The following is a 19,538-nucleotide window of genomic DNA, read 5'->3' as shown; positions in this document are numbered from 1 at the left end:
GAGAAAATAAAGCACGTGCTAATAAATCACCATATCACATTCATATAATTATCCTATACTCAAAAGATTATTGGCTTTTACACTGTTATATTTTAGGCTGAGATGGTCATATTAGAGCAGTTGTCCTAGTGACTCATAGGGGTAATCACCGAAACTCAGTTACTCCCACATGGCTAAAAACAAATATAAGAACCATTCAAGAATGACTACAAATACAGTCTTTACTCTCTATGGTACAAGAAATCAATCACAAGCCCATTTGTGTGAGGCCTATCAAATAAGAACACTACTTGAGAGGGGTACAAAGAAAAGGATGGATTGCCAAGAGGAAAAAAGTCATTTATTAGACTGTGACAAGCTTTTAAATGTTTGCATTATCATTAAACCAACTGCCTGATTCTCCGATTCACACACCTGCCACCTCTAGCCAACACTATCACACTCCTAAACTTGGAAAAAGGCTCACCTCTAAAACACTGGCACCCTCTTCCGACCCTTGTGTAGTACTGCATGCACACCAGTTACTGGGGTGAAAAACTCTAATAAAGGCATGAATTAGTAATTTTGCAGGTAACATTTTCCAGATAATTTTATATCTGCAATTCCCTGGATGAACATAAAACTAGCTGAATAAAAATAAGAAATAGGAGATCTTCTAAATAAAATGTATGCCAATGGAAAGAAAACCAACTGTGTTGGTTACTGGTGTTCTCTTAGTATTTTCAGTTTATATATACCAGCTGATTTTAATACAATAGCTACAATGATAACAATAACAGACAAAGGCTTTACTGTGTGTAATAAACTAGTTTAATCCTAACAACAACCTGATGAGGCAGACACTCCTATTATCTTCATCTTACAGATGGAGGGAAAGTGAGGCACAGTGAACTTAAATAACATGCCCAGGATCACATACCTGGTAATAAGTGGTAAGGCTGAAGTTCAAACTCAGCAACTATGACCCCAGAGCCAAAAACCTAATTTTTATCTAAAATATCCCTGTGAGGTAGAATGAGGTTTATATCCTGATAATAAGAAACATGATTGAAAGAAAGTCTGAGTTGTAAGGAAAATTACAAATATGTCATCTAAATCTCTCATCATCTGAATGTCTCATTTTTAACAAAGTCCCAACCCATACAAAAATAAAATATTACATGAAAGCGTTTTGGTCATTTCCCCATTCCTCCTCACTAAAGGATTCTCATCTTCTGGGTCTATAATGTTTTTATGCGTTTTTACTTCTCATTCTCTTTCCCATCTAAGTATGCCCTTATTCACCTATCCGGTTCTTTAAAAGAAAAAGGAAAAAAAAAACTAATCCATGTTATATGCTTTGTTTTTCTTCTATAAAGCAGAACGACTTACCTATTTCTACCTAAGTTCCCTATTTCAATAGACCTTTAGAAAAATATTTAAGACAATAATTCAAATAGCATCATCAATTCCTTCTCTTTGATCATTACAAATATGATTCTCAACTGTATGGAATTATTTAGGATACTCCTACCTATAATCAGGGCTGACAGGCTAAATAATCTACAATTTCTAACTTCATTTTCAAACAGGATATGAAGGTACATTGCCTCATGATCTGAAGTTCAAAATAAGATCTATTTAGAACATTTCTAGATTCTGCAGCTTGCTTACATAAAGCGAGTCATAATATCAAAAATTAAGAACACTTAATAATCTAAACACAGGGTAACTGAGCTCACTGCCATTCATGATTCACCATGGGTGAGAACAAAAGATGGATTCGGGGGCGCCTGGGTGGCTCAGTGGGTTAAAGCCTCTGCCTTCGGCTCAGGTCGTGATCCCAGGGTCCTGGGATCGAGCCCTGCATTGGGCTCTCTGCTCAGCGGGGAGCCTGCTTCTCCCTCTCTCTCTCTGCCTGCTTCTCTGCCTACTTGTGATCTCTGTCTGTCGAATAAATAAATACAATATTAAAAAAAAAAAAAGATGGATTTGGATTTCTTTTTTACAACTATCTTTACAACATTTCATGTTAAAGTATACTTAGTAGTACAAACTTAGGGCAGGTTCAAAGAATTAAAGGCATACATAAACTGCACCAGACTGTTAGATCTAAGAAATGAAACAAGATAGTTCTATTTTAGTACAGCATGACCACATTGCTAAACAATTATTCATCACATTACTTGTATCTCCCGAATCTAAGTATGACAAAAACTGCACAGGTGATACACATGAAAAGGTGCCAAGAACTGACTGCCTGTCAAAGCCAGAATTCATCTTACCTCGGTCTGCAGGATGGCAGCCCGCTGTTCTTTAGCAGTCAAGGACTCCTTCAGCACTTCAATGTGTTGCTTACTGTCTGAGAACTGGTTTGTGAGTGTTTCTAGCTTTGTCTGTAGGGCCAGTAGTTCTGTGTCCTTTCTGGACAGCTCCTGCTTTACCTGACCAATCTAGAGAAGAAAATAAAACACTGTAAGGAAAAAAGAAATGAACCACCACCTCTGATCTGGCTCTTTGACAGATCTGAGTCATAAAATATTAAACTAAAAGCATTAGTTTTCTGACAAAACATAATTCATCTTTTTTCCATCATCTAATCTTGGATAACTACCCACCACACACACACACACACACACACACACACACACACACAGTTTTTCAACAAATAGGGAAATTTCAGTTTTCATTTATTGTATCTCCTAAATACTCTTCAAAATCCCTTAGAAAAAGAATAGAGGGAGAAAAATCCCAATTCAATTAGATTACTATGAGATAGCAGGAAGCATCTGAATACCACTGCGCTGATAAAACAGTTTTCATTTTATTAAGTCAGACTCTTAAAACATAAAGCAGGATTAGTGTAGATACAAAACAGAAGGAAAAAAGAAAACCTCCTAGCATTGCTATTTAAAGTTAAATTTGAAAGCTGCTGCCAGTATACTGTTTATTTTTTTCATTCGCAAACAAAAGTTTATATAAAATCCTTATCTTAAAAAGCCACGTTTAGTGTTATGCGGCATTATAAACCATTATAAACCATGCCACGAGGCATTACAAACCATTATAAACCTCATATAATTTTGATGAGTTAGAGATACTGATCTTAAAAAAGATTCCACCTACAAAGTTATATCATCTACAATGTCTACTAGCTAAAGGGATAAAAAGCATATGACTTAAATGCACTAAGGCTCATTCTATAGGAATCAAAATGTGTAATTTGAAACTGAATTACTGACAGAGCAATCCATAGTCAAGAGGTGCCATTCATTCTCCCATAAATTTCTCTCATCTTAATTTTTAAAATTTTTATTTGAAACATTTCATTTACATTTCTACTTTTTCTAAGAATTTTCTGAACAGTCTCTTATTCTAAATGTACACCAAATAAATATCAGATTTGCTTTTACATTCTTTTCTGTCTCCTGCCTAGCAAGGTAGCTATGCATGAGAAGATTAATTGCTGGAAGTATAAATCTGACTGACAAGTCAGTAATTTCAGTGTTACTGATGAAAGTTCTCTGTATTTTTTCACTGACTGTATCTATAGTATTTACACTATAATAATCTTAGGTATAAGGGACAGTTTGGGGAACATTTTCCCATAAGGAGGTATGAAATAAATATCACTTTAATTAAATTAGACTTTTAAGGAGTGCTAAAAATAAGTGTCTAATTTACTCTTCTTGTTTAGCAAGAAGACAAGCATTTTTCTCATATGCATGAAAATTCTATTTGCAGATTTAGTTATTCATTCATTCCACAAATATTTCTATATGCATACTGTATGCAAACTACTTGAGGGTACTAAGAACATCAATGGAAGATGACTATAAATGGCAGCTATCTTCACCCTATAATATAAATATGTATCCTGGAGTTACCTGTAATGTAATGCTGTGGCATCTTTCATGACATCCTTTTCCAACAAAAAGTACATATTTATATTATTCTATCCTTAACATACAGATTGCACTAAAAACATACTTGTGTATGAATGAATATTCAGGAGGAATGTTTAAAATGTTATCACTTCCTCAACTAAGGAACTACTATGGTTTAAAGATTACCTCCAATCACATGGTTAAAAATAGGTATAAGATCCCATTTACTTTATTAAAGAGTCATCAAATACTGCTATATTGACCACAGAGACTGAGAAAGGGAAGAAAATATTCTAAATGGAAAGCAGAGTTTAGAAGCACACATTTTCCATAAAAGTTAGGATCATGAGGCTTTGCAGTCACTCACACCTGAGGATAAGTGTGTCTCTGAGTATTTACTTCTCTAAGCCGTGGTTTCCTGACCAGTAAAATGGAGGAAGTAAATGGACGCTACTGTACTGTTTGGAGATCAAATAAAATAATGTACGGAATGTACTTAGCCCGTTGTCTGACACAACAAAGAAATATCTATAATAGCTAAGGAAAAAAAAGGTAACATTATACATCAACTACTCCTCTAGAAAATACACAGTTACCATAAACCAAATCAGTGACTTATAGATAAAATATTTCACTTTACTATCTGCGCTACAAAGGGGTCCATAAATAGCAAAAACATCAAATCAGCACAAATTTTGTTTTGGTTTTGTTTGGTTTGGTTTTTTTAATGCTGTGTTCCTGTCTTATCCCACAATTATTTTCAGAAGCAGTTTTTTCCCTGACATTGGTGTGACATACACGCACATGGCCTAGTACAGGGCAGAAGATGGAAAAGCTCACCAGCACAGGTTCTGGAACCAGACTGCTTGGGTAAAAATCAAGCTTTACCTCTCACCAGGTGTATCACTTGAGTACCACTCTGCTACTTCAGTTTCCACTTCTATAAACTGGGGTTGGGTGATATACCAACCTTGGCAGGTTATAAGTGTTTGAGTGTTAGCTATTTTATTATTTTTTTGTTACATTTTGAAATGGAATTTTAAGTTTTTTAGACAGAAGATTAAACTAGATTTAGAGATTTTATGTTTCATGCTAATTCTAATTGACTAGCTAACTCTAAATAAGCAAATCACTTTCTACACATCTGTTCTTTAAAAAGTAACATTTGTTGGAAAATCACCTAATGGAGACTTAAAGTTAAATACATATGAACTTAAAGCACTTTATTCAAGAATTCCAAAATCTAGGCAAGTTGATCTTAAAAGTTCTCATCAAAAGAAGAAAAAAAAATTTTTGTGATCGATGTTAACTACACTTACTATGGAGATCATTTATGTGTGTGTGTGCGTGTGTGTGTGTGTGTGTGTGTATCTCAAATCATTATGTTGCAAATCTGAAATATAAAGTTATAAATCAATTATACATCAGTTTAAAAATAAAAAAAAAAGAATTTCAAAATCAAATAATCCCTAGAACGGAGAACATCTGCATATTCTTATACCAAAGAAGAAATGGAGATCACCATTCATATAAAACAATTATCTACAAAAGGAAAGGAGAAAAAACACGCTTCGAAGTCCCATCCATACAGTGACAAAAGCAACAATAAAGAACCAGAACAAGTGAGGGCTCACTGCACACAAAGTGACATATGGGTCAAACTGGTGAACAGGAGTCAGTTAAAGAGCAGAGCAGGCTGGTTAGTGCTAGTACTGGGCAAAGCTGCCAACCAAAGAGAATGAAAGTATAAGCCACCCAGAAGCCAGAGTTAGCAGGGTCCCACTGTGGGATCACTGCACACAGAGAGTAAATCTTACGGCAAAGACCTCAGCCTGAAGACCAGCCGCTCTCTTTTTCAGCTCCTCCCCTTGAGCCTCTTTCGAACTTAGTTCCTCCTTCAGTTGCTCTACCTGTCACGACATTGTTATTCTTTTTCACTTACGTGTCAATTTAGGTCTTACTATCTGCTTTTCAGCCAGAGCAGTAACTGGAAATGACAATAACCTGTATAACACAATCAAATCTGTTCCCCTAATTCCCTCTTCAAAGAACCCTAGATAGTCTCTCTATTTTCACACTTTTTAATGGACTTAAATGTGCCAATCAGCAAACAGAAAACAGAGACTGTATGGTAGTATATTTTCTTCTCAAATTAGCGTGAAAAATACAAACTAATAGAAGTTGAAAATGTGAATTTTTAAGTTCTAAAATTAGCATCAATTTTCAGTAGTCATTGATAACAGATTCTTAAAATAATAAAGGAATATTCTATTGACTTTTATGCCAGGTATGAGTAACACAGCAAGAAGCTAGAAACTGGAGAGGAAGTTAGAATAATTGTATCATTCCTCTACAGTTTTCTGTTCTGAGAAACTGGGGAACTAATACAATTGGGATGTGAGGGGTACTTATTTTGCAGCTAATATGTAATCACAATTGTGATTTTTAATTAAACCAAAACAAACTTGGCAAATTGATAACTATAATAAACTAGATCCTCCAATTTGCCCAAATACTTTACAGAATCAAACTAAATGGCTTTATTGTGACTGAGTTTCTAAATATGGACTGACATGCCACGCTGATATGTTATCTTACTGTAGACATATCTGAAGTGCACACGGGAAACAATAAACCTGATACAAATGCATCTTCTCTAAGGGACAGATCAAAGGGCTTTTCTTTATAGAACTGTATGTGAAGGGAAAGTAGGATATTATTTAAGCCATTTCAGGAAAAAAAAAAAAATAGGTGGGGGAACTGGGTTCAGGATTTGGGCTTTTAAAATACTCCACAAGAGTTAAAGAACTTGGTGTCTCATGTAGTGAGAAAAATTCAATTTGGATATAATTCTAATAAATCATCTCAGAAGTACTGATAGATATAAATCTTAAACTGTGACAACACATATCAGCCTCATGGGAATAATTTTCTTTTAAGTGAAAACTTGAAATAACAATACATTAGTAATTTTGACTTTAGTTTTAGGAAAGTTGCATTTGGAAGAATTCTAATTATCGTTCCCTGAAGTCTTATAAAACAATGTGAAGTTCTTCATCATCACTAAGGAAACAGAAACATGCATCAATTTCTCAAAACTCTTTTAAAAACTATAGTATCACACACCATTACCTTATTTTTCATAAATTTAGAATGGCTCCGATAGACCTCCATTTGTTTCATTTCTTCCTCCCGTTCTTCAGTACTCAAGGCCCCATTTGATTTCAGCATCTGAATTTCCTCTTCCAAGTCTCGGAGCCCACGCTCCATAGAGGAAATTTTTGAATCCTGAAGACAATGGAAGATTTAGACATTAAAGTATTCACAACAAATGAGAGAAGCTGAAAAACTAAGTCTTTACAGATGGTGAATTTAATAAAGATAAACAAATAAAGATAGCATTTGGTGCCTTGCTTCTAAATTATATCCTTTATGGCCACTTGGGTGAAAGGAGGAGAGCTCATATCTAGAATATGATTTTTCCTCTGTCCCCTCCTCCAGTCTATACCCTTTTGCTTAAAGTTGAGAGAATTATCTTCTTAAAAAAGCAGAAGAAATGGAAAGCTAGTTAAAGTTTCTTTGTGGTCGGGGCACCTGGGTGGCTCAGTGGGTTAAGCCTCTGCCTTCAGCTCAGGTCATGATCTCAGGGTCCTGGGATCGAGTCCTACATCGGGCTCTCTGCTCAGCGGGGAGCCTGCTTCCCCCTTTTTCTCTGCCTGCCTCCCTGCCTACTTGTGACCTCTCTGTGTCAAATAAATAAATAAAATCTTTAAAAAAAAAAAGTTTCTTTGTGGTCAAATTTCTAGGGAAAAATTCTATAATATTAACAGAAAAACCATTCCTAGCTACTCTATCATTCTACTCTGTGACCCCTAAAAGGTTTATTTCTCCTCCCAAAGGAAGGAGAAAAGTAAAAGTGTTTCAAAGACTTATGCAATAATGTGTATAACTATATCTGCAATAATATTTTATAGCATCTCATTATAAAAATAACAAAGGGATGATTATGCTAACAATTACAGTTTATCATATTATTCTCTCTAGTATTCTACACATTTTAAGTATTTTGTAATAATTTTTCAAAAAAAATCACTGTTCTTATAAATCATCTCCACAAATATCACCTCCCAGTAGAATATTCTTCTATATTCAATTTCTTGGTTTAGCTTGTCACAGTATCTAGTTTATCCCCTAGTTTACTTTAGATGTTATCAATTACAGAAAGATCACATTAGATGTCAATTACAGAAAAATTCCTATATAGAATGAGCACTTTATATTTAAAGTTGTATATGTTTCATTCATCTAACAAATAAAGAAGTAGAATCATAAATTAAGTATAGTTTTACTTTATTTGGAATTTCAGAGAAACCACTTCTTTAGAAAGTAATTTTGAAATTACTTCCTTTTGCACTTTACCTCAAAGATTTCTTGATTGACATTCCCTGTTTATCATAAATCTTAGAGCATGAAGATAAAAAAGTTTTAAAGGATTTATCACAAGACAAGTACAACTAGCAATATTTAGATTCAGGGGAAAGAAGGGAGATGTACTCCTTGTCCTGTGTTACCTTTAAAAATATCACAACAAAAATTTTCTTTTACAAATCTACTCAAGTTAAACTTAAATATATTTCAAAATTAAATGCACCGAAGTAATGCAATCAAGAGATACAACAAACCTGGGGCACCTGAGTGGCTCAGTGGGTTGGGCCTCTGCCTTCGGCTCAGGTCATGATCCCAGGTCCTGGGATCAAGCCCCACATTGGGCTTTCTGCTCAGTGGGGAGCCTGCTTCCCCCTCTCTCTCTGCCTGCCTCTCTGCCTACTTGTGATCTCTCTGTGTCAAATAAATAAATAAAATCTTTAAAAAAAAAAAAAAAGAGACACAACAAACCTAAATTCTGAATTACTTGTTTAAAATAAGTGGGTGCATCCCATTTCTACCACAGCTGAAAAAAAACCACACACAAAAACAGTGGGCCACACTTAATCTCCTGGCCCATAAAGAATAAATACAACCATAACTTAAAGATATCATGGGCTCAGCTCCAGACCACTGCAGTTAAATAAATATCACAATAAAGCAAGTCAAATAAATTTTTTGGTTTCCCACTGCATATAAAAGGGATGTTTATACTATAGTCGATTAAGTATATAATAGCATTATGGAAAAAATATACATACCTTAACTTAAAAATAATTTATTGCTAAAAAATATTATCATATGAGCTTTCAGTAAGTCATAATCTTTTTGCTGGTGCAGGGACTTGCCTACATGTCGATAGGTACTGACTGGTCAGGGTGGTGGTGGCTGAATTTGGGGCGACTGTGGCAAATTCTTAAAATAAGGCAACAAAAAAGTCTGCTGCATCAATTAACTTTTTCTTTCGTGAACAATTTCTCTATAGCAGATGATACTGTCTGACAGCATTTTACCCACAGAATTTTCAAAACTACAGTCAGTCCTCTCACACCCTGCTGCTGCTTTATCAACTAACATTCTGCAGTATTCTAAACCCTTGGTTGCATTTCATGGCATCTTTACCAAGAGTAGATTCGATCTTAAGAAACTACTTTTTTTTTGCTCATACATAAGAAGAAACTCCTCATCTGTTCAAGTTTTAGCATAAGATTCAACACCTTCAGGCTCCACTTCTAATTCTAGTTCTCTTACTATTTCTGCCACATCTGCAGCTCTTCCTCCACTGAAGTCCTGAACCCCTCCCTCAATGTCATCCAGGAGGGCTGGAGTCAACTTCTTCCAAACTCCTATTCAGGTTGCTATTTTCACCTCTTCCCATGAATCACAAATGTTCTTACAGGCATCTGGAATGGTGAATCCTTTCCAGAAGGTTTTTTATTTACTTGGCCCAGATCCTTCAGAAGAATCACTCTTTATGGCAACTATAGCCTTACAAATGCATTTCTTAAATAATAATATCTGGAAATCAAATGACTCCCTGATCCATGGGTTGCAGAATAAATGTTTTGTTAGTAGGCATGAAAACAACAATAATCTCTTTGTACATCTCCATCAGAGCCCTTCCGTGAGCAAGTGCATTGGCCATGAACAGCCATATTTTGAAAAGAAACTCTTTTTCTCTGCAGTAGGTCCCAACAGTGGGCTTAAAATATTCAGTAATGTTGCAAATAGATGCACTGCCATCTAGGCTTTGTTTACAGAGCACAGGCAGAGCAGACTCAGCATAATTCTTAAAGCTCCAGAATTTTTGGAATGGTAAATGAGCACTGGCTTCAACTTAAAGTAACCACTGCATTAGCCCCTAACAAGAAGCTCTGAAGCCAGGCACTGACTTCTTCTCTAGTTATGAAAGTCTTGGATAGCATCTTCTTCCAACAGAAAACTGTTTCATCTACATTGAAAATCTGTTGTTTAGTGGAGCCACCTTCATAAGTGCTCTTATGAGGTCTTCTGGGTAACTTGCTGCAGCTTCTCCCTCCGTACCTGCTGTTTTACCTTGCACTTTTATGTCATGGAGTGGCTTCTTTCCTTAAACCTCATGAACCAATCTCTGCTGGCTTCAAACTTTTCTTCTGCAGCTTCCTCACGTCTTTCAGCCTTCACAGAATTGAGAGACTTAGAGCCTTCCTTGGATTAGGCTTTGGCTTAAGGGAACATTGTGGTTGGTTTGATCTTCAATCCAGACCACTAAAACCTTCTTCATATGAGCAATAAGGCTGTTTCACTGTCTTACCATTCATGTCTTCACTAGAGTAGCCACTACTAATTTCCTTTAAGAACGTTTCCTTTGCCTTCATAGTTTGGCTGTTTGGTGTTAAGAGGCCTCTGTTTTGGACCTGTCTTCCTCACTAAGCTTAATCATTTCTAGCTTTTGATTTGAAGTGAGAGACATGTTACTCTTTTCACTTAAACATGTAGAGATCATTGTAGGGTTATTAATTGGCCTAATTTAATATTGTTGTGTCTCAGGGAATAGGGAGGCCTGAGGAAAAGGAGAGTTACACGGGAATGGCAGGTCAGTGAAGCCGGCAGATCACACATATTTATCAAGTTTGCCATCTTACATAGGCACAGTTTGTGGCGTCCCAAAACAATTACGGTAGCAACATCAAAGATCACTGATCACCAGATCACCATAACAAATATAATAATGATGAAAAAGTCTAAAATATTGGGAGAATTTCTAACTTGTGACACAGAGACATGAAGTGAGCAAATGGTCTTGGAAAAATAGCATCCAAAGACCTGTCTGAATTATCATATGATCTCCCTGATATGAGGAAGTTGAGATGTAGTATGGAGGGCTTGGGGGGGTAGGAAAAGAATAAATGAAACAAGATGGGATTGGGAGGGAGACAAACCTTAAGAGACTCTTAATCTCACAAAACAAACTGAGGGTTGCCAGGGGGAGGTGGGGAGGGAGAGGGTGGTGGGGTTATGGACATTGGGGAAGATATGTGCTATGGTGAGTGCTGTGAAGTGTGTAAACCTGGTGATTCAAAGACCTGTACCCCTGGGGCTAATAATACGTTATATGTTAATAAAAAAATTTTTCTTTTAAAGACCTGTCTGACACAAGGTTGCTACAAACCTTCAACTTGTAAAAAAAGACAGTATCTGCAAAACACAATAAAGTGAATCACAATAAACCAAGGTATGCCTGTAAACTGTTTTCATTGTACTATCTGAAAATTCATCTTCAAGATCACTGCACATCTTCCTGGAAATATCAGGATGTAGTTCCTTAAGAATAGCTAAAATATTAGGCATATGCATGGGACTAACCTGCCAATGAAATGTGCCTGACCTCTGACATTAGTTGGGGGCGGTGGGTGGATAAAAAGGGGCCAATGCCAAGGGGGACTGCATTTCTAGCACCACTGGTACTCCACAACTGGTACTCCACACAAGACAAAATTGCCTCCAGCTATGAACTCAAGCTCTGAACATCATGTAGACAGCTTCTAACTCTACAAAGTCTCCACAACGCCCCAAGAAACATTATCAATCTTCTCCCCGAACTCCAACACAAATACAGAGGCAGCTCTTAACGCAATCAGCACCCTCACTACCAAATCATGTCCCATAAAAGCTTCTCCCCAGAAGGGACCAAACTATAACTCTGAAAGTCCTGAGGCAGCCACTAACTGCCCAGATAGGAGACCTGCCAGGCTACTCACTGAAATCAGGCCAGAAAAGCAAGGTCTGATATGCTCAACTTGTTCTACCACAACTCAACCAGACTGGGCTTATGTGAGGACAGTCCTTCCAACAAGGTTTCTTACTCCTAGAATGTATAATAACTAAGTAAATAAATTATTTATCATCTTACTATTCTGTACTTCCCCCACCCTCGGTCTCCCATCATTAATCAGCCAATTCCCATGAGCCTACTGGAATCCCCTGTTCCTTGCAAAATTTCGCAAATCCTCACCTTTTTCCCCCCAGAATTTTCTCCTCACTACAAGGTAAACCTGGCTTTCGCAAAGGATATACTTTCCCTGCATTCTCCCCAGTGAAGGTTACTAACCCTCCAGTACCAGAAAACAGCAGGGGGAAAAGTGCTGCCTCCCTTTATTTACAGCTCATACTCCTTTTCACTTTACCCTCCTCGTTGCTGCCATCTAGGGACTTCCCAATCACTCCTGGACATTTGAAAACGTCTTTGGCTCCTGGCGCACAATCAATCTTCCCTTCAAATGCCACTTCTGCCATCATCCTGGGGTTTCAATGTCCTAATTCCGCGATGTCCTTAATTCCAATGACCTCATCTACCAGTCCACTTCACTACCCACTTGACAGGACTAAACTCTGGATCCTAAAACCACCCAGGACTCTCTCCCCAGGCCTGTTGCACCATCACTTTCTATTTGGTATTCGTAAACCTCACAGATATTCCCTGTCACATTTTCTCCCAACCTGTCAGTCCATTCTGAATTCTCTTTCTTACTATCCACACTACATTCTTGCCCTGATCATATAAACTACTCTCTCACCATGATCCTCAATTCATCTGCATCCCAATAATTCTGCCATTATCTGCCTGGCAAAACTCTGACCTAGAGCAGCGTAGTAATTCTTCCCTGTTCCTCCACTGCTAAAGGAAAAAAGAAAAAAAATTAGAGAAGAAGGAAGGGGAGGTGGAGTGGAGAGGGAGAAGATGGGAGGGGGAAGAAGGCAAGAGAAGGGAGGAAGAAGAGGAAGAAAAGGCAAAGGGAAAAGAAAATTACATCACCTTGAAGACAGTTGGGCTTTTTTATGGTCTATCAACCATCTTCCTTTCCTCTTCCCCCAAGACTATTCTAGACCTTCATAATTCTCTCAAGTTCATGCTATACTTGCAGCTGTGATCTCAGCAAAGCATCCACCTGACCCAGCTGGGCCACCAGAATCTCAGAATCTCTTGCTTCTTAACCAAATGGCTAAAGGTTAACACAAGTTAAAATAAAACCACTACCAATTAATACTATTATATTTCCCTATTCTATCAAAAGGTGAGTAACATGATTTTGGAAACATAGGTACATTCATGTATTTTAGTCTTAGGTTTAAACAGGGCTCAGGAAATAAAATACACAAAGAGATTTGTGGGAAATGTGAACATACAATGAAACTTTTTAAGGCTCTTTGCAGGATTATGTTCAAGACTGTTAACTGACTACAAAGAGCCCAGAATTCTACTAATTCAGAATTTGTTTGGTAAATCCCTTCCCCACTGGAAATAAAGATAAACACAAAATTTTAAGAGGAAACCATTTAAATTCAGAGAAAAGTTCTTAAAACTGTATTTGAGAAGCCTCTATTTACATAAAACTATATACCAATAATTAAATATTCTTGTTATATTACCAAATATTAAATAAAAGCTCACAAAGTAAAAAGTGTCAATCTTTTTCAGGAATATGAAGAAGCTAAAAAAAAGAGAAAGAGAGAGAGATCCTTATCTATAAGAGCCTTTCAGCTTTTGGAAGAAAGAATATGATGTTCATAAAAGTAGTAATAGCAGCAGCTAACAGTTTGCGACATGCCAGGTACTGTTCCAAGTGTTTTACTTGCTATACCTAATTTAAACCTCAAAACAACCTATGGGATAGCACTCTTATTACCTCCTTCTATCAATAAAGAAATTGAAGTACAGGGAGGTTAGGTAACTTACTTTGTGTCATATAACTGATTCAAGTAAAGCCAAGTTTTGAAACCAAGGAAACTGGAAGGCAAGCTCTTAATATAACACAGAGCTCAAAGACTTCTAACTATTCATTAACTTAAGGCAGAGTTTTTCAAAGTACGGTTCATGTTCTAAAATTCTGGATCCCCCAAGACCTTTTCAAGAAGTCTGCATAGTCAAAACCATTTTCATAATAATACTATGACTTTATTTGCCTTCTCCACTATGAACATTTGCACTAAAGGTATATAAGCAATAGTGGGAAAAAAACTGCTAGTGTCTTAGGATAACAGGCAGTAGGACCAAACCATACCAGCAGTCATCGCACTTTTCAGCATCAGACACTTGCAGAAAAAAAAGAAAGAAATATTAGAAATTTTAAAAAAAAATGGGACGCCTGGGTGGCTCAGTTGGTTAAGCGGCTGCCTTCGGCTCAGTTCATGATCCTAGCATCCTGGGATCGAGTCCCACATCGGGCTCTTTGCTCGGCAGGGAGCCTGCTTCTCCCTCTGCCACTCTGTCTGTGCACTTGCTCTCTCGCTCTCTCTGACAAATAAATAAAATCTTTAAAAAAAAAAAATTAAAAAAAAAAAGTAAGCAAGCTCTAGGCCCAATGTGGGGCTTGAACTCATGACCCCGAGGTCAAGAGTCACATGCTCTGCCAACTGAGCTAGCGCTAGAAATAAAAGTTTTGGAAGACTGCTTCCCTTGAGAATGTCCCTAATGAAGCAGTAAAAATTATTACTTTTAATTAATCACAACCCTTCAGAACACATCTTTTTAATATTCTCTGTGATGAAATGGAAAGGTACAAAAGTTGTGCCTCAGGAACAGCACTTGTGTGCCTCTTTGCTGCGTTAGGTAATTTTTTCATATAACATCATTTTTACTTGAAAGAACAATTGACAAACTATGGTTACTAGACTTAGTATTAGGCAGGCATTTTCTAAAAACCAATGAATGAGCCTGTCATTTTAAGAGAAAAAGGGGTCCTGAGATCAAAAGGTTTAAGCACAGCTGTTTAAAAGAAATTCTGGACAAGCCTTTTTGGTCCCATTTGAGTTCTGTGTAACTAAAATGGAATAAAACTGAAGTTCTTTTTAAGTGTCATTTTCATCATCTTACTATGTCTTCTCAATCTACAAAATAAGTGAAATATTATTATATACCACTTTCTAAAACTCACACAGGAAAGTGTGCAATCACTTAAAAGTATAAAATGACCCACAAGATTCTTTGCAGACTCTTACTTACTTTCATTTCAATAACAGTTTGCAGGGCTTTTGTTTTGGCAGAATCAGGAGCATTCTCAAATCTCCGATGCATCTCCTGTACAAGAGAAGTAAAAATGAGAGTAAGTGTCCTTTTTTTCACTCTTGTTTTTTTCCTAAAGGGAGAGCACAGGAGGATGGCGAGAGGGAATAATTGTGTTAAAAAAATGACTACCCCAGCCTTACAAGACACTCGGATCCCTGTCTACCAAACCTTCCCCAGTGGATCAGAGAACCACAGGTTGCATTCAGGCTAAAGGAGTATAAGGGTCACACATACAGGCATATGAGTCCCTGTCAGTGAACACCTAGTTATTTAAAATTAGTCACACAGGCGAAATCAGTACAACAGATGGAAACTACAATGCAACCCCAGAGCAGTGTGTCAATTTTCCACATGACTCTAAGACCTATAAATCAGAACTCCACACACAGTCCAAAGGGAGATCAGAAATATTCCCTTTTTAAAAGGAGAAATAAAAGCAGTCATCAGTCTGCACTGCACAAAGCTACTAAAAGCATTTGTGTTAATCACATCCTTTCTACAGCACCTACTCCAGAGTAACAACCTGGCTACCTGGGATGAAAATCTCTCTCTAGCAGGGTGACAAGTAGAAAGAAAAAAGAAGGTAAGGTTGTTCATGTTAATAAAATGTCATAAAAACGTAACTATTCTTTTTCATCTAAATTTTAGTGATTTCAGAATCAGGAAGAAAGGAAGCAATGGTAGTAATATCATAATCAGGGTCTTCAAGGGTCACAGGAAAGTTATCAGACCACCTCAGGCTATCTCCTGTCAGATTTAGTGAATGCCTCGACTTAACCAGTCAACATTTCCAAAGTACCCTGGCATAGCTTCTAATGATCCCAGAGAGAATCGCTTCTCGGCCTTTTGGCTAAGATCAAGTTCAGTGATCCCAGAGAATACACAGATGAATACTTTCCATCTGAACTATACTCAACCATAATGAAAGGAATGTATAATACTTTAATTATACCTTTCATCTAATTTATTCATTCCTGCCTGGCCAGGAAGAATGGTTTGAGAGAAAACAGAAAACAGAACTGTACACTTCACAGAGTTACCTCTTCCTGAAAGAGCAGTACCACTGAACTGACAAAAGTTCTAAATTATAAACCGTCAGCATTTAAAAACCAGTAGAACATCCACATTTACCAGTTGGCTGCTGAAACTATAGTGCAAACCACTATTAATAGATAACACTCTTCTGCTACTTTTCTCCCTAACTCCAGGTGTTCTTAAAGCCTGCTCCATCCTTTCAGTCGCTCAGGTGAAACATCTGAGTCTTAATGCCTTCCTTTTGCTTTCGAGCTATAGTCAGTCAATCAGGAAATACAGTAAACTCTACCTTCAAAACATATCCAAAATGCAAGCACTCCTTGCCATCTCCACTGCTACCACCTGGAATAAGCCACCAACAAAAATATATCTTTTAGGGGCACCTAGGTGGTACAGTTGGTTAAGCATCCAACTCTTGGTTTTGGCTCAGGTCATGATCTCTCAGAGTCGTGGGATGGATCTCCACATCAGGCTCCACACTCAGCAGAGTCTACTTGGGACTCTCTCTCTCTCTGTCCCTCCCCCAGCATGTTCGTTCTTGCTCTCTCTCTCTCTCTCTCTCCCTCCCATTCTCTCAAAAAATAAATCTTAAAAAAAAATATATATATATATATATATCTTTTTAAAGAGATATATATATAGTGTATGTGTGTGTATGCACACATATATACATATACATCTGTATGTATCTTTTAAACACAATAACAAGCTCCTAATTAAGGTCCCCACCCTTTGTCTTGCTCCCCTACAGTCTGACAGAGCACTCACAGTGACCTTCAAGCATGAATTTAATCTTGTCTCCTCTACTCAATTTAATCTTGTCTCCCCCACTCAAAATTCTTGTCATGGTTCCCTATCTGACTCAAAGCTGAGTCAAAGTCCCTTCAGTAGCCTACAAGATCTCATCTCTTACCACTCTTCTCTCAGTCACCAGGCTTCAGCCACACTGGACTCCTTGCTGATCCTCAAATATGCTAGGCATTCTCCCATTCCTTAGGACTTTTACGCAAGATGTTCCCGTTGCCTAAACTCTCTTTCATCAGCTCATGGGGAGGACTTAGTCTCCTTCAAGTCTTGACTCAAATGTCTTCTCTAGATTATTAGGTTTATGAGTTGTGATAATCACACTGTGGTTATACAAGAAAATGTTCATATATTTTAGAGATGTATAGTAAACTCTGTAGAGGTAAATTATATCATGTTGGGAATTTGTTTTAAAATCTTTGGTGAAAAAAGAAAAGGAAAAAAATAGGACACATGCAGCAAGTGTGGCAAAACTTTGGTAGTTGGTATATCTAAGTGATAAGTATAGGTTTGACATTTTATTTAAAAAATTAACATTTAATGTTAGCACAACATTCCTTATTTTAAAACCTCAAACTGACAAAAAAAGAACCCCTTACTCTACTTTTCCTTCTCCCAGAGCATGTATCTTCTAACAACATATGAATGAATGATGAGTGAATGAATAACAAATGGCTACCAAACTTTCAAGAATTAGCTCTTTAAAGAGGAAATCTTTGAACCCCTTTCTATTTCTGTGCTAAATCACAAACACTTCCTCTAACTTCTATATAGCCCTCCTCTAACACTACATTGTATTTGGAATAATCTTCTCTAACATACCAGACTTTGAACTCCTTCAGAGCAAAACTGTCCTTTGTATTCCTCAGACACTGTGTGACATGTAAGCAATCATTAAAAATTATTTCTCCTTCATATCCATTCTTCTTTTGTTGGATGAAGAAAAGACTGAAAAAAATGAATAAATTATCAGCTAGTTTTCTTCTTCACCTCTCTACTGGACCACTCTCTCTACCATATCAAATAAAAGACTTCCTTGTTCCTAAATCTAATAGCTGTTGTCGTCAGTCCACATCCTTTCTGAACTCCATGTAATAGCCTTTTTTTTTTAAACCATAGAGAGAGTTAAAGGAGGAACAACTATAAAATTATCGACTGCCTTCTATTAAAGAATATCCTAGCTCGGAAGGCTTCTTCTCTGTCCTTTCCCCTATCCTAAGCACAGACAGACATTTTCTAAATTCCATCCTTGGAACTGTTCTATAGCCCCACTCCAGGAACACCACTAGCCCACAGAGAAACTTAAAATGAATTAGAAAAAAAGCAACCCCTCTGGAGTAGATGCAACCTCACCATGAAACACTGGTAGAGTTTTAGGCCCCACCTGTTCCATCAGCAGGAAGTCCTTGTTTGGTTGAACAACATGCACACCAACCATACAAAGTAACCCTTCCCCAATCCCACAGATTCAACTATAGTTGACTCCTGAACAACATGGGTTTGGACTGTTCTGGTCCACTTATACATGTATTATTTTTTCTTTTGTTTTTTAAAGATTTTATTATTTATATTTATTAGAGGGACAGAGAGAGCATGAGCAGAGGGAAGGGCAGAGGGAGCAGGAGAGTAGGGAGCCCAATGCAGGCCTCCATGCCAGGATCCAGAACCATGACCTGAGCCAAAGGCAGACGCTTAACCGATTGAGCCACCTAGGCACCCTTATATGTATTTTTTTTTATAAATATAATACAGTACTGTAAATGTGTTTTCTGATTTTTGTTTTTGTTTTCTCTGATTTTTTAATAACATTTTCTTTTCTCTAGCTCACCTAAAGAATACAGTAAATAATACATATAACATTTAAACTATATGTAAAATCAACCATTTATGTTATCAGTAAGGCTTGCAGTCAACAGTAGCTTATTAGTAGTTAGGTTCCAGGGAGTAAGACATTCTATGAGGATTTTCGACTACACAAGGGTCGGCTCCCAACCCACTCATTGTTCAAAAGTCAACGGTCTTACCTTTCCCTGGATAACCTGGAAAAGCTATTTATCTAACCTTGTAGTGGACATCTATCACTCTTTCATGCCATGGTATCTAATCTCCCTTTTATGTTCGGGGATTCCACATTTTAAAATGGTCTTCCTTCCACATTAAAAGCTAAAAATGTCACATACTTTTTTTTCCCAGCCTTTCTTGCAGTTAAAGTCCAGACACAAGACCTAATCTCCCCTACCGACATATACATCACTTCTTTTTTATCAGAATCTTTTAAACAGAAGACTTGGGGACATGAACAGTGACAACTCTGACAATGAGTGGCAGAGGCAGCAGCTACCTCACACTCCCAGTCCCAGGAA

General features: G+C 37.2%; 1 protein-coding gene across 3 annotated transcripts in view; it reads right to left on the bottom strand.

The window, feature by feature from the left end:
* ERC1 (ELKS/RAB6-interacting/CAST family member 1) overlaps nucleotides 1-19,538 on the bottom strand; it is a 549,895-nt gene that overhangs the window by 422,877 nt on the left and 107,480 nt on the right. Inside the window, exons 4-7 of one of the 3 annotated variants that reach the window (XM_080810688.1) lie at nucleotides 15,274-15,348; nucleotides 6,999-7,154; nucleotides 5,693-5,776; nucleotides 2,265-2,432 (exon numbers count right to left, since the gene is read on the bottom strand). In XM_080810688.1, the coding sequence (XP_080666814.1) occupies nucleotides 2,265-2,432; nucleotides 5,693-5,776; nucleotides 6,999-7,154; nucleotides 15,274-15,348 (483 nt within the window). Of the gene's footprint in view, nucleotides 1-2,264; nucleotides 2,433-5,683; nucleotides 5,777-6,998; nucleotides 7,155-15,273; nucleotides 15,349-19,538 lie in introns of all 3 variants that reach the window. The other 2 variants (XM_080810687.1, XM_080810689.1) reach the window with 2 other exon arrangements.

This window comes from Martes martes, assembly GCF_963455335.1.
Source record: "Martes martes genome assembly, chromosome: 8".
In the NCBI taxonomy this organism is placed as follows: domain Eukaryota; kingdom Metazoa; phylum Chordata; class Mammalia; order Carnivora; family Mustelidae; genus Martes; species Martes martes.
The sequence above is the reverse complement of the archived record's forward strand: the minus strand, read 5'-3'. Positions and strand labels throughout refer to the sequence as shown.